This window comes from Triticum aestivum, chromosome 2A, assembly GCF_018294505.1.
Source record: "Triticum aestivum cultivar Chinese Spring chromosome 2A, IWGSC CS RefSeq v2.1, whole genome shotgun sequence".
Taxonomy (NCBI): domain Eukaryota; kingdom Viridiplantae; phylum Streptophyta; class Magnoliopsida; order Poales; family Poaceae; genus Triticum; species Triticum aestivum.
In genome coordinates, this window is record NC_057797.1 from 166,826,103 (window position 1) to 166,842,825 (window position 16,723).

Consider the following 16,723-nt stretch of genomic DNA (forward strand, 5'->3'; position numbering starts at 1 on the left):
AATGACCATATCACACCCTAGTGATTAGCCTAGACACGTCGCTGCCAGGTTAATCCGCAGACAAGGCACTTGGCCAGTCTGACAGGAATCGTGAGGCAACGTGTGGGCAAAACAAACAGGCAGTAGGTACTGCTACCCCGTACGTGCAGTGACGTGCTTGTTTATGCAGCGCGGCGACAGTAATGGCGCCCGATCGAGGCCCAATTATTCAGCTCCCGCTTAGTTGCGCTCCAGTATATGTATATCGCTGATCACTGATCCCCTCGGCCTCCGGCAATAATACAGGCGCTCCAGCGTATTGCACCACACAACAAAAACAAAGGAAGCAGATCGGCTGCAGCTGTGCCACTCACTCTCGACGTGCGGAACTGCGGATGTGGCCTGTAGGATAGGATCAGCGCAGAACGCAGAATTATACTACGGCGGGTACAATGTACATGCACTGGCACTCTCTTGTTAGAAAATGAGATGCAGCATGAGCTGCCTGTGGCCTCCTACTATAGTTTAGCTTAGCGTCGATCGATCGATCGTCCCACATGCTCGATTACGGACGCTTAAGTGCGCTTGGTTGGGGAGCAGATCCGCGCGGTGCTCCCCTAATCGTCTCCGCGGAGAATAATCCCCACCAGTCGCTGTCTACATATGTTGTTGCCTGTTGGAGTAATACTAATATAGTGCCAGTGTCTTCGATCCAGTGGGATCTGTCATAAATGGGCTGATTTCTTTCAGCTCTTGAGAGAGCAAACTACACATGATTGATTGGAGTCAACATACATGCCAGGGTGAAACCAGTTGACGACGGATTTACAACTTTGTTCGAGAGATTGCAACTTTCGGTGCAAATGGGAGCTATCTTTGGAATGTCTGTACAATTGGACCGCCACTATACGTGGTCTATACCATCAAGTGATGGCAAAACTGTACTACTGTAAAACCCCAGGTTTGTATCGAGTATTAGAACGAACCCACAGTTTCAGCTAAAACTAAGTGCGTATGTCCCATACCCCAGTGAGCCTCTGAACTAAAGCGGGAACAAGCAACCTGTCGAAGAAAGCGCACCTCACTCCTCAGTGCCTCGGCTTTACTTCCACTTCGTTGACATCGCGGATAAAGATCTTAGTACCAGGTTCATTCCTGTAAAGTGCAAAACCAGCGGTTAAATTGACGGTTCGGCGGTTCTACCTTGAATGATAGGGGAATGCTCCTATGGTATAGCAAAATTTTGGTCTTACTCTATTTTTCCCCTTTCGTAAGTGTAACTGGATGCAACAGCGAGCAGATTGTTATCCTTGCTGAAAGACAGAGCAGCAATGCTGGTTGGGTACCTGGGGGACTGCAATCAGAGCAGGAAAAAAAATTCAGATATCCCGAGGTCTGAATTCCTGACACAGAATTAGGATCAGTTTGTTTGGCAGATAAATCGTGGGGCAAGAAAAACCTGAAACAATCTCTTTTTGTTTTCTCCATCCCAAGTGCACACAAATCCATCACATCCGCCCGTGGCAAACGTTCCGTGCCTGCGTACGTTAGATTAGGCTATTAAAGGAACTGAAAGTTGATGACAGTGCGAGTGCGAGAGAGATCAGGGGCATCTTACACTGAGTGGAATGCAATTGCATTAACAGGATATGCAACCCTCACTCTGCCCTCGGTCAATCGATGGCACTTGAAACCATACCTGACGAAAACAAACAGCCAATGAAAAACCATAAGGCTAGGTATAAAAAGGTGGAACCGCTCGGCATGAGTGGTTAACTATATCAAAAACAATGAACAATGCCCTAAAAGAAGGTATAAAGGTGGAACACAAGTGACCTTATGTAGAATAAGAAGCCAACTGAGAGCAATGTCAATGCCCTTATCTTTAATAAACTAGCTATTTAGAAAAGGTGTCATCCTTTTGCAACACAGTATATACCTCTTTTCGAGACTAGACTCAGATTGGTCAAAGAAGTCCATTGCAACTCGTCCGTCTGTACTACCCAAAGCAAATCCTACATACAGGTCAAAAATAGAGATTAAATTAAAGGACACTTAGCTGAATGTAAAGAGGCCTAAGAAATAAAATGAGAAATATGCACGAGAGACTAGAGTTCAAGACGATGATAATTACAGCTAGTTTGCGGATGAATATTCCAAACTCAAAAAACTATTGAACTTCCAACAACAACAACAACAACAATAACAAAGCCTTTAGTCCCAAACAAGTTGGGGTAGGCTAGAGGTGAAACCCATAAGATCTCTCGACCAACTCATGGCTCTGGCACATGGATAGCAAGCTTCCATGCACCCCTGTCCATAGCTAGAAAAGTATTGATTATGCTATGTTGTGACTTCAACACCACCCATTGCCCATGGGTAGTATGTTCAAGTGTAGGACTAAACTTATACGTACAAGGCTAGAGCCCTAGAAAAAACTGAAAATATATCACTAATGCTGATTACTATTTATAACCATTAATATTATCCTGCCAACGGAATTAGAATGTCAGGTAAGAGAAGGTCCAAAACAAAAATAAAAAACATAGTCAGATGCAACACAGAACTGAAGACACCATCAATGTGGATCAACCATTAACCCAAGAGTACTACACAGAAATAGAAGGCGTCCATAGTCAACACAGCGCTGGAGCACTAGAACAAATGACGAAACCAATTGAGATCAGTTAAAAATATCTCATTCTGAATCAATATAGATAGTGAGGGAAGGCGTTAGCATTATAGTATGAGACTGGAGGGATATCTGAAATTCAGGCTTTGCTGTGAATCTTTCATTATGAAATAGACTTGTTTTCTAAGCTCTACTGCTGGAAAATCATATCCTGGAAGAGACACCGAGAAGCTAAATCTTAACGATAATTAAGGAAACAGTAGAAAGTCATGCTTTCATCAAATTCATGTATGCTGACGAAATAGAGAAGTTCAAACTTTCCCAACGAGTTGACCTGTTATTGCACCTTCAATAGTTGAATCAAAGATCATAAATCATCCACACCCTTGAACCGGTGAAAGTTAAAAACCGAATAGGAAATTCTATAACCATAGGACAAAATGACCATACTTGTCAAGCATCAAGTAGATTAAGTAGTAATGGAGCCAAATGATAATCTATACAAAAACTGATAACAGCATTGTTGCATGAATCTCAAACAACCTATCCATCCACTTGTACACACAAAATGATATATGGTTCCATGAAATTTCAAGATATTTATCTATTGACCATGCATTAACACAAGGAAGTTAATCATGTACCAATTTTTATAAGATTCAAGAAACAGTACAAGATAACAGTTCTCATGGCGCCTCTCCAAATGAACAAGAAGGGTTCATGCCAAACAAGAAAGGTAAATTCTATTCCAACTTAGTACATCTTTTGTATGTTACACAAATCAACAAAAATAAGGCTCAATTCATGCCAGTGTTATTTAGCAGGAATATTGATCAATGCATATTCGCAGAATTATCATAAGAACGTCTTACCAGTTTTATTTGGGTAACACTCAACACAGCGTGTTTGAGAATTCAGATAAGACTTCCTTTGCTGAGGCTCAGACATATTGCGCAAATCATAAACATTCACATGCTCTCCTGCTGTTGCAACAACCAACTTATGTCCTGCTAATGAAAGTGCGTATACACGTTCAGGTTGGGTGTGTGTCCCAATAAGTGTATATTCTGGCCCAGTCGCACCTCTTTGATCCCAACACTTTATAGTCCTATCCCAGCTTCCAGTGATTACTTGACCTGGCATAAGACAGGACACAAGCATATGATGGTTAAGGTTATTATTAAGAGTGAAAAGTTATCTGTTTATTAATGAATTATAGTTGTGCAGGAAATGCTAGAGCCATTGTACGTGAGATACTGTAACCAATATGCTTGATTTTCTTAATTTGTCATACGTACTGTAAATCTCTAGGCTGTCTGGTAGGGTGAAATTTTCACCTACCTATTCGGTTAAGACTCTCATCTAGTAATCCACATGAGCTCACTACCAGATGACAATAGTATAAGACATCAGGTTATCTACTACAAGTATTTTGGGTCAGAGGCAATAATACTGTAAATGCTAGTCGCATAAATGTAGAGATCACATGATTTGGATGTTTCTACAGATGTAGGACTTGTAAACTGAATATATATTTGACACAACAAAGGACAAACGTGGTAAACTTCAAACGATAACTGCCCACATTACAACTTCTGAATACTTAAGGCCATATTTCACCACTGTCTACTATAGTCTTCATCAGCATTGCATGTCTATTGATAAAGACCAGACCCACCAGGTAGCTATCTTCCTAGATTATCTAGTATTCATTCAACAGATATCATCTAGGCTCTTTCAGTTTCTCATATTGGGATTTAGGAACAACTATTGAACGATGGCAGATGAACAATACAGAGAACTAAGCATAAAAACAGAAGATGGATATCATAAGCAAGTTCATGGAGTGGATATTTATTAAATACTCTATCTTAAAACATAAGTAAAATATACCCAAAAATCATTATTGTTGCACGGTAACAGAAGAAGGCTGTATATTATATGAAGGTTATTATGATAGTCCTAAACCAACATCAGGAAGAAATAAAGCATGAACTCGCTGAGCATAGCGATCCATTGAACTATTACAATTTGGGGGTCAGATTGACAACGTTCTTAACTTAATTAACCCATCTCTAGCAACACGAAACATGGTTTTGATGATAAATAGCAATGTTCTTCAGAAACTGAAGTTTGACAACACAATAGCACTGTTCAGCAAAAGCGAACAGGCAAGAGTAATTAAGCAAGTACCTGTGGTATAGGAGTACTCCACACAGCGAACTGGACCATCGTGGGTTCCCAAGCGATAACTACTTTTGGCACTAAAGGACAGCCTGCATGTAGTACAACAAAACAGATCCGAAACATACAGGTCAACAATTGAGCTTCGATTTGTACGAATGATCTGGCCGAACAGAAATTTAAATTCAGTTAATCGTGCTGAATAAATATGCTATTGCCTATGCTGCGGGCATTTGGGTCTGAAATCCACTAAAATCATGTCCGACCCTACTTCCTACCGAGCCATTTTAACATCAGAAATGCAAAGCTCCGCCTCTGTTGTGCTAAACTGTACCGCGTCCCCGACCATTCAATCAGAATCGCTAAGCAAAATACCAATCAAACGGGGCGGGAAGATGAATAGGTGATCCCTATCACCTCACCTCCGCACGACGTGGTCGCTCGAGGCGCTGAACGCCGAGGAGTCGTTATCGTGGAAGCAGCAGTCCAGCACGGGCGTCTTGTGCGCGAACGCGCCCACCAGCGCGTTGGTGGCATCGACGTCCAGGAGCCGCACCGCCTGGAAGGAGCGAACGCGCAGGCGCACGCACAGCCAAGCCCGCGCAGGCACAGAACCCAACGGATCAAACCGAGCCGCTAGGGTTTCGTTTCGTCGGAGAAGTGGGAGGCGCGCGAGGCTTGTGGACTAACCTTCTCCCATGAGGAGACGAGGAGGCGGTTGCTGTGCTTCGAGAAGCGGAGGCTGGAGACGCCGTCCCTCGGCGGGTGCCCCAGCTCCCTGCCCAACCCGATGCGGCCGCCGCCAGCGTCGACCGGCGGCTGGCCGGTGGCGGGCGCGCTCATGGCGGGGTCGGGAGGAGGAGGAGGAGGCGGCGGTGGTGATTCCGGGTAGCCTTGGGTGCTGGGGGTTTGCGGTAGGTAGGATGCGGTGGGGACCGAAATTTTGAACCCGCGACGAACGAGCCGTGGAGCAGAGCGCGGGGTTTATAGAGGAAACGGTTTCGGGGAGGAATGGCCAGTTTGGTGCCACCCGCCCCCGACGACCCCCGACCCCGAGTCGCCGTCGTATGGGCTAGCTTTAGCATTAACTGGGCTTTGGATTTGGGCTGGGTGTATGGTCCAGATCGGCTTATCTGGTGAATTCAGGGGAAAATTACGTCAATCTGTTGAGATATGGTATGCAACAAAGTGAATATTTGAAACGAGAAATAAATTTAAATTTTCAGATAACGGATCCTTCTAATCCAGTATATCTGTGAAGTTGAATAAATGTTTATTTTCTCAACCATAGATAGAATACCCGGATCATGTCATTAGTAGGCAAAAGGGGGGCTACAGACTAAAAGAAAATCCTCACAATGAAAGAGTGGCCTACTTCCAAGTCGAGCACATTAGATTTTGAGCTTAGCGGGACATGCATTTCATTCCCAGGAGCTTAGCTCATTTGACTGCTCAAAACTTAAAACACTTGAGTGATAGGCGGGATCCTCACAATGAAAGAGTGGCCTACTTCCAAGTTGAGCACATTAGATTTTGAGCTTAGCGGGACATGCATTTCATTCCCAGGAGCTTAGCTCATTTGACTGCTCAAAACTTAAAACACTTGAGTGATAGCCAAGCGAAGCCGCCGCCTATAGGCAAAGGGACAAAAGCCCATTAGGCCTGATGGGAAAAAATATGAAAGCCTCTGCTCGATTAAGGTTATGAAATTATAGAGTTGTTTTTCTTTTAAGTAATACTAAGAACTGGAAAAACAGTTCGAAAAAGGAGAAAAGCTAAGGTTACAGAAAAACTTATCCGTTTACAAAGGGTACGGTGTCGGTATGGAGGCACATTAGCTGTGGATATAGAATAGGCTAAGAAACTTTGTCTTAAAGTATTTACCGAGACTACACTAAGGATGAAGTCAGCGAAAGTTAACTCGTAACTAAGAAAGCCGGTATCAGAACGGAGCCCTTCCAAAATCGAAAGCAAAGAAGTCCAGGAACAAAGCTGCTTCTCTACTAGCCCCGTTACGAGGGAGGGTTATTTCTAGAAAAACAAATGGATATCCATTCTATCTAGCCGAGGTATATTTCTAGAAGGTTGGAAGCTTAATTATCCTTCCGTCCAAGGAGAAAGAGACAAGTTTCCAACTCATCCGAGTTTTCTCAGAATGCTGATTGAACATCGAGCTGATAAGAGGGAGTACCATACCCAAGATACTCCATTAAAGGGAAGGTATGCTTGTTTGGTTTCTTTGGTAAGAGAACACACACCACAAACTCTCATTGTTGATGAGGAGCATATGTTCTAATACTTTGACATGGGGGTCTTCTGTTCACTCTGACGATTAGGATGAAGGAAGTATACAGGGAGGTCTGCCAGCCATTTATGAGGAAGGTGGTCTTCATTTCTCTTCCGTATGAAAGCTTGAGGTCATTCCCTGCATTCCTTTTTTTGGTGGAAAGCTTATTGGAATAGACTTCCATGCAGAGAACGAACTTCTGGTTAAGAAAATCGCATAAAAACAAGCAAGAAAACGGATGCGCTAACGCGCAATGGCTCATTCGTGAATATAATTTCATACTTCCGCCACTTTGTTGAAGAGATCCATGAAAACTCAAAAAAGAAAAACTAACGACATTGTTCATACGATAGCCAGAAAAGTAAGTACCCCACCAGCTATTCAAAAAAGAAAGATTTACTTATTCATAAACTTTCTTTTATCAACCATAATAAGTACCCCAGCAAAGGTCACTCCCACCTTCTGCGCGTCATTTATCACAACCTAGGAGTTTTGTGTTTTTTATAGTTTTTTAATGTTTTATCTCTTGAATCGTGCATCAAAATCATGAACCGGTTTCACAGTTTCCCTCGTTGAGATCTTCAAAAAATATCCTATGTTAATATGTTTGCACAATTTTTTTCAAAAAATAAAATAAAATAAGAAATCGATAAAAACAAGAAACGGTAAAAATGGAAACCGGAAAAAAACAAAAAAGGAAAATCAGCAAAAACTAGAAACCAGGAAGCACAATTGTGCTTTTCACTTTTTTGTGAAGCACCCATGTGTTTTTTACTTTTGGGGAAGTACAATCCATGCTTCTCGTGGAAGCACAACTGTACTTTTCACTTTTCGGAAAGCAGAGATGTGCTCCATTATGAAGACAAGTGTGCTTTTCACTTTTGAGAAGCACAACTATGATTCATGTAGAAGCACACGGGTGCTTTTCACGAGCTTCACGCGAGAAAAAAACTTATTTTTTTTCCAGGAAGTCTAGGAAAACTAAGAGAAATCCCAAAACTAAAAAAAACAGAGTTATGCAGAAAATAAGAAAACATGCTTCCTTGGATGCGCCCAGCACACGACACATGGCGACGCTAGGTGATCCCCGTGCTGCCCGCTGGGAATCCTCCTGGGTATCAATCGAACGGGTTCGAATTGTGTGTACCCGCTTTGTCTTCATGCTATGGATCTTTCTATACACGGTGGGATTAAAGGACTTGTGTACATGGTATTGGGCCCAAATCTCATTTGTGTGGCCCGTCCTATTGATCCCCTTAGAAAAATATTCACCCTGCATTTAAAGAATGTTCATCATGTAGTAAAAATTGTTCATCGTTATTTATAAAATGCTTTATTGTGCATTTCAAAATAAAATGTTAATTATGTCTTAAATATGTTATCACGAATTTGTAAAAATTCCATTATGTATTTCAGAAAAATGTTCACTATGCGCTAAAAAATGTTCAACAAATGTATAAAGATTTGTTTGTGCAATTTCTGAAAATTATTTATCAATATTTCTAATGTTCATGAAATGTAAGATTTTTTTTTCGTGCATTTTGTGGAAAATATTTATGACATATTTAAAATGTTCACAATATATTAAAAGAATTAGCGTGTATTGAAAATGTTCAACGTGCATTTTGTTGGCCAACGTCGTAGGAAACAAAAAATATTCCACACCTACGAATCATCTCAGGATCACTATGAAGATGCAAGCACAATTGGATCTAGATTAGATCGCTTACCAACGTAATGCAACGAAAAGGAGAGTTGGAGAAGTGTGCTTATGCGGATTCCCCTAGCTAGGTTATACTTCCCAGTCGTGAGAATTTTCCCTCGAATCGGTTCATAGATCGAGCACCGGATGTATGGTGCCTCTGTAGGTATCCGCACATATGATACTATTGATCTGACAGGGCTCCGCCGTCCAGAACGAGAGCGCCGTCAGAGAACTAGAGAGGACCAACAACCTTGTAGTGTAGGTGGAATTGCTAGAGACAGAGAAAGAGAGAGAGAGGTGCAGCCACATGCACGAGAAACTATTGTGTTTGAGGTCGCCCTCTCTCCCTTTATTTATAATAGGCTAGAGGAAGGGCTAACTTGGAGAGGGGCAGAAGCCCCAGAGGGGTGTGCCCCTCCCCAAAACCTTAGGGAACCACAAGTGGCTTGGCCACCAAGCCAAAAGGGACACCTCACTTTTAGGCCCATGTGGTTGCGCCCCCCCCCCCCACCACCACCACCACCACTTGAAATTTACATGGACTAGCCCATGGCATCCCTAGGAATATCCTGGGAGGTTCTGAATAATTCCAAAACCATTTCATGCTCTATGGTTGTCATTTTACGGTTTGCGAAACTTTTTCAATTTACCAAAACTTTTTTGATTTTCAATTGAAACACTTCCACATCTCTCTTTGAAACATTTTCTCTTTATATTGAAACTATTCTGGTGCAATTCTCATAAGATCATACACTTCTAGTACTCAATAAATCAATAGCCCTTAAGTTATTAAGTGTGTGATCCCGCTGGTTTGGTAAAGTGTAGACATGAACCCGAAACTCCTTCCGGTTCAATGATCAATAGTGGAACCATGGACATTCGTACTGACCCCTACACCTGCACTGTAGTGACCCGACCCGAATGGATCAAGTCTACTGTGCTCCGGTGTCATCCCTGGATCAGTAATGCTGACACCACACAGTACATCGAAGGATTTATAGCAGAGTGGCAATCACACACTTATTACATCGTTGTCTCAAAAGAGAACTTATTACAATAAATATGGCTTAAGGCCATCTAATGACGATAACAGCGGAAGACTCGGAAGATAAATGGGTCCATCAACTCCAACGGCATCACTGAGTATAGAACCATGACCTAAAAGCACCTTACTTGTCGTTTGAAAAGTCTGCAACATGAAAGTTGCAGCCCAAAAACGGGTCAGCACATGGAATATGCTGGCAATGTAACACATAGAGAGTAATGGAATGAAACAGCTATACTATATGCATATATGGCTGGTGGTAAGCTCTATGGTTACAGTTTTGCGTAAAGCCAGTTTTTCCCTACTGCAAAGGAATAAATTTATTTAACTATCATGGTGGTTGTTAAACATCGAGAATGGTTGACAGCATTCCGATCCCAATTAAGTGAACAATTAAAACCCAACAACATTAATTAGAAGTAACATGATGAGATTCACATGATATTCAAATACTAGATACTCAAGTTGTCCATAACCGGGGACACGGCTAATCATGATTAGTTTGTACACTCTGCAGAGGTTTGCGCACTTTTCCCCACAAGACTCGATCGCCTCCGTTTGGTTTCTCGCACTACAGGGTGTTTGAGAAGACGGATGACCGAGACATAGTCTTTCAGAAGCGCTAGCACCTTACGATCGGGTAGACCGTACCACCTACATCCCCTACATCTGCTAGTCTACCACTGTAAGAGTTCGCACGACTTAGTCAACTATGCCAGAGCCCATAATGGCTTGTGGCTGCACACGGAAGTTACTAGCATGAATGATCTTATGATCCCTTTGAGCCTGGGTGGCGGTCCAAAAGAAAACAGGCAAGTCCTGATAGACATCAGGTGCCTCAATCCACCCAGATGTGTGTTTAAGTTGCCACCTTAGATAAACCATTAAAATTAACAAACTCACATCTGTCATGGATATCACTCACCCAATCCACGTCTACTAGCATAGCATGGCATAATAAGCAAACGTAGAAGTAACTCCCAAAGGTTTCATAATAATACAGGTAATAGGTACTATCTCATCTACTTCCCATCCCACAATTTAATTAGATCCTAATCATGCAATGTGTGAGGATTGATCTAATGCAATAAAACTGGGTTGTAGAAAAGGTATGATCAAAGAGTTACTTGCCTTGCTGATGATCCGCGAGTCCTAGGGTTTCGAAGTAACAAGCGGCGCAATCCGGGTGATCTATCGCAGACAAACAACAAGCACACAATAAGTACTCATCTAATGCACAGGTAAAACTCGAACAAGAGAACGAACCAGAAAGTTCAACTTAAGAACTCCGGTTGCAAAAAAAAAAAAAGAACCGAACAGACGAGGGAAAAACAAACGGCGAAAGAAAACAACTCGGTTCTAGCAGGTTGAAACTAGGTCAAATTTTATTGTGGCAAAACTTGTTCAAGTTGATTAGTCGGAACGGCGGTTTCGAAATGAAACTCCAGGCGCTTGAATCACCTGATTCCGACAAACGAGCGGGAAGAAAGACTAGAACGAAGATCGGATCTGAGATCGCGATCGCGGAATAAATCCGACGAAAATAAAGAGACGAACGGTTAAACGAACGGGCGTCGTTAACCGGGAAAATCGGTGATCACGTTCGTTGAGACGAACGGTCCGAAAGAAGAACGAAAACCGATCTAGGGTTTTCGAAAAAGAACCGAAACAAAGCCGGAAGTAAAACCGGAAGAGAAAAAAAAAGAAGAACCGGAACAGATTTCTAGAAGAAAAACCGAACCGAGGAAAAGAAGAGGCGGCGCGGCTACCTCGGGAGGCGGGGCTCCGGGCGGCGGCTTAGGGCGGCGGCGGTGGCTTAAGGCGGCGGCGGCTTGGGGCTTGGGGTGGTGGAGGAAAAGAGAGGGGGGGTGAGTATATATACTAGGAGGGGGGTTCTCTTGCTTGGGGAAGGGGCAAGGGGAGGCAGCGGCGGCTTGGAGTCCCGCTGGGACTCAGCCTGGCGGCGGGGCTGCGGCTGCGCCTGGCGCACGGGGCGGCTGGGCCGGCCGGCTGGGCCCTTGGCCCAGGCGGGCGCTGCGGTCTCCTTTTTTTTCAAATAGTTACGCGCGCAGAAAAACAGAGAAAAGAAAATCTAAACGAACTCCAAAATTTCTAAAGTAAATTTTTTCCGACTCCTAAAAATGAGTCGAACAAAAATGAACTTTCCTCCGGGCCTAAAATGCAAATTTTGAAAACGCGCAGTTTTCCCTATCCAAATAAAAAGCAAACAAAACTCCAGCAAAACCAAAAATTTGATTTATTCATTAAATCTTCATTTTTCCTAACTTTGGGAAAGTCATATTATTCCCTCTCTCATTTTTTTTAATATTAGAAAAATAGTTGAAGATGAAATAAATAAATCAAATGATCCTCTTTTCCAAAATTTGAGAGAACTCAAATATGAAAATAACGAAATCTTCAACTCTCTCCGTAGGTCCTTGAGTTGCGTGAAATTTCTAGGATCAACCAAAATGCATGAAAATATGATATGCATGATGATCTAGTGTATAACATTCCAAATTGCAAATTTGGGATGTTACATGCACGAATAGATATTGAGTGATCCTCTCATTCCCATGTGCTATTACCTTTGCTTCGCGATACTTTATAAAATTAGAGATTAGATTTATCGGCATCCTCGTGAACCAACACTTGGTCACTATGTCAATTTCCTCATTACCGGTTTTGTTCTCTTTTCTTATTCCCAGGTTCCGGCATTGCTGTGAATAAGTCACGCTGTGTTTGGCTAGGCGATGATATATACTATCAAATGGAGAGTGCCCTAAGAATATCTTTCAATTATTAGAGGAGCAAATCCCAATCTCAAGCTATCTGGTCCCTTGTCATACTTTTCCGACGCAACTGAAAGTTGTTGTTATGATCACCCTGTCGCGGTCTAGTTTGACGAACCGAGAAATACATCATCCTGCATGAAGGTACTCAATACTCTCATGATCTAAGGAATTATGAAAGTGTTAACATCTGTGGGATCATACTAAAAACTAATGATGATATGATTTCATAGTATATAATTGGGTCTGATCAACACATGTGTTCTTCCAACAATGTTTCATCAAAGTTCTCGACATCCTTATTAGTTTAACTATACCCATGATTAGGAAAACATAATCATCATGCCACTTGAGCTAGCCTTAGAGACGAGACTAGGAATATATTTACCATTTAATTTTTCACACATGCACATGAGTTTTCTTCTGAGCCTCGCGGTTATTGCAGACTCGAAGAATCATTGCAATTATAGCACAAAAAATAAACATTAATTATGAGCATGCAAATAAATAATAACTTTTATTATTGCCTCTAGCGCATATTTCCTTCAAATTTTACAATGTACAAACATGTATTCAAAAAATGTTCAACACGTATTTAAAAAATATTCAATGTGTACCTTAAAATTATTTATTGTTTATTAGAAAATGTTCACCATGTTTTTAATGTTAATTTGTATTTAGAAAATAAAAAATCAGAGAAGAGAGTGAAATAAAAGGAGAGAAATCAAGAAAAAAATCAGGGAAAGAGATCAAAAAACCAAATATGGAAAACAAAGAGAAACTGATAAAACACAAAATAAATAAGAAAAAAATGGATGGAACCTCTGAAAACCGATCGAAAGGTTCGAAAACCAGCTGTAGCTCTGGACAGGAAAATTAAACAACGAACACTACCACTAATGGGCCAGAACCTACTTCAAAACTCTAGAGGCGGACGCCTACATACGCCTTCCAATATGATGGCATATAGCACCGACACAAATGCAGTCTATTGTGTCTTTGAGATCTATATTAGATTTAGAGAAAAGTATAGTTTCCTCCCTTAAATGCGGTCAATCGGATCAAATACCCCCCAAACTCTAAAACCAGTTATTTAACTCCCTCAAATCTCGAATACCGGATAAATCTCTCCCTAGAGTGGTTTTGGGAAGGATTTTAGGCGGTTTTGATTAAAGGTTGCTGACTGAACAGTGAACACTTCCCAGACGTCAAGGTTGCCGATGACGAGCTCGATCACGTTGCGGATGGACAGCAGCGTCAAGGTTGCAACTGCCCTATGGGCCGACAGCACGACATTGTCCATGGAGAAGCGATTCGGTGCCCAGACTCATCTGCATCCGCGTGAAAGAAAAAAATTCAAAATAAATACTAGAAAAATTCAAAATAATCTTTTTTTGTTTGGTAGATAATTTGGTGCGTCGGGTGTGCTTCAAATTTCAGATCATTTGAACATCTGGGTAGCTCTCGGCAAAGAAGACAAATTTGAGGTATGTAAAAAATATTTACCGTTCATGTATTCTTCTGACCCAATTTATCTATTTTACTGAGAGTTGTTCATAAGTCGAAATGATGTGAAATTTGAAGCACATCTCTCGCAACAAATTATTTACCAGCAACTTTTTTTTTGACTTGTTGTGATTTTTGTAACCGGGTGTAGATGAGCCTGGGCTCAGAAATGAACATTCGCCCACTCATATAATATTTAGCTATGAAAATATAGTAGCTTATTAATATCTGGCTCACCATATTGTCTCACAAAATTTCTAAGAGCCCGTGCTGCATCTGCTTGTAATATCTACAGCCCGTTTCTTTTCTCCCTTCCTCTTTTTCTCCAACTCGTATTCTTTTTTAAGAATGCCGCCACTCGGATTCGAACCAAGATGCTTGAGCACTGCTTCCTAAGAGCAGCATGTCTACCAATTTCATCATGGCGGCTAACTTCAAATAATAGGTAACTTAAAAGAATAATAGCTATTATCTTGGGAATCGTCGATATTGGGAAAGTCCATAAAATTTAGGAACATTAGAGTTTTCATTAAAATAGACTTCGTTTGATAGTATCGTTTCCATTTTTTTACAATAAACTCTTGCTTTGCCCCTTTTTGCTGGTTGGTTCCATTATCACAAAGCCGCTTCCAAATTGGCCTGGTTCCAAGATGTAGAATCCATGTTGAATCACCACTTAGCGGGATTATTAGGACTTGGGTCTCTTTCTTGGGCGGGGCACCAAATTCATAACACAAATGTAATATGAAAATTTGTATAACATACTTCCGTCACTTTATTGCACGCGCTCTTATGTAGAATGAGGCAACGAGCGAGCGATATCACTTGAACGGATTCAGATTGACTATCTTTGTCTTCGTGCTTTCATGAGCGAATATGTTACTCACGACGAGTAATTTGGAACGGAGGGAGTAGATGTTTGTAGTCTGTCGTGTGTGATATGCTCTGTTAGCACACTAATCATGTTGCTAAACTAGATTAAGCTTAACAAAGATTTCTTAATAACCTAATACTTATAGCACTGATTAGTACATATATCTAGTAGCAAGAAATAATGCAGATAGACTAAACAAGAAAACAAGTAAGCTACAGCCAGGTAGAATATGCATGATCAAGGCCATCTCACAAAACAAAAGGATAAGTGGCTCGGAAGATCAAATGATATATCTGCACCGGAAACCTCATTAATTACAAGGATCCCACCTACCTCAACTTGCACATGAAAAGACAACCAGTAGTGGACTAGTGGCACTTCGATGGCTTGAAGCTCTAGTTCCCCAGGAATATTTTCAAATCGCTTTTCCAGGAAACTTGGCGAGCCATGCACTTACACAAAACAAAACTGGAAAAAGAAATATCTCGAGGACTGATCTGGTGGTGTTAATCATCTCCAGCATTTGTTCACCCAGCTATAAAATATAGCACAAATTCGTTTTGCCTGTCAGATCTTCCTTTTTTTTGCCAGATGGGGTATATTTGTACCTGGAGAAAGCGTTATGTGTGTCTCTAGGTTTGCCGTCCATGCCGACTGCGGGGGAGCTGTATTTGTGATGGGGTTGTTTAAGAAACATTATTGTGCTGGAGATACACGTAATTGACATCCATTTGTAGCCGTCGTGTAATTCCACCTAAACTATTTTCATGTACGGCTCATATTATTTTATGGATCCGTAGCACACCAAAGACTAATTAACTGCATCTTCCATAAACAAACTCCAGTTCGGTAAATTGAAGAGAGCTTGGAAGTGGGTGGTGAGATGCTAATGCTAGCTCATGGTGCATCCGGTCTTGGTTAATATGTTTGGACATCTTCAAGAATCTGAAATTACGACATACTACAAACATGGCCTGTGTATGATGGAGTCCGTGTATGATATAGTCTACAAAATCTAATTTCAAATCTGAACTGTTCAAAGTGCTTTCATCAAGAGAAGAAGTATCCATGACAATTTTGTGTACGTGCGCAACCTTGCGTGTTGTCTCTTCATAAGAGTAAAACTTTGCCCTTTCTTTTCAAGCTTGACATTCGCAAAATCTTCAACTCGGTGAGATGGTACTGCATCCCTGGCCTTCCCCAACGGAGAGACTTTCTAAGTAAATTTCGAGATTAGATCGCCGCCTTGTTGTGCATCTCCTTCTCAAGGATTCTTCTCGATGGTGTGCCCCCCTCCCCCAATTAAGCATGGTCACAACCTTCACCAAGGCCCAAGGGGAACCCTATCGCCGCTCGTATTTGTCATCGCCATCGACCCACTCCAACAAGTACTCAACTCGACTACAAGACTTGGTTTATTTCAAAAGATTAGAGGGTGGGGAGCCACTTGGAGGACCTCCCTTCATGCCGATGATGCGGCGGTTTTCATGGCGCCGATAAAGATAGATATTGAAAACCTCACTCACGTCTTGTGTTGTTTTGGTGAGGTCACGGGGTTGGACACAATCTTTCAAGGAAGCTCGGTTGTTCCCATCCGAAGTGGGCACTTAAACTTGGTGGAGATCCTCTAAAGCTTGCTCGCGACTTGTGCTTCATTCCCCGTGCAATGCTTGGGCCTTCCCCTAACGGTTTGACAACTCAAGAGGGCGGAATTTGGAT

The 16,723-nt window shown here is 41.8% G+C and overlaps 1 protein-coding gene across 1 annotated transcript; it reads right to left on the bottom strand.

Annotated features, from left to right (window-relative positions):
- Positions 1 to 723: 723 nt before the first annotated feature.
- Positions 724 to 5,775, bottom strand: LOC123185072 (mitotic checkpoint protein BUB3.1). The gene is made up of 9 exons (XM_044597078.1): positions 5,486 to 5,775; positions 5,218 to 5,354; positions 4,805 to 4,887; positions 3,484 to 3,747; positions 1,919 to 1,994; positions 1,598 to 1,678; positions 1,439 to 1,517; positions 1,233 to 1,333; positions 724 to 1,134 (listed from the first exon to the last, which is right to left on the bottom strand). The coding sequence occupies exons 1-9, from the start codon at positions 5,636 to 5,638 to the stop codon at positions 1,068 to 1,070; spliced, it is 1,041 nt and encodes a 346-aa protein (XP_044453013.1). The 5' UTR covers positions 5,639 to 5,775; the 3' UTR covers positions 724 to 1,067.
- Between the last annotated feature and the right edge of the window lie 10,948 nt (positions 5,776 to 16,723).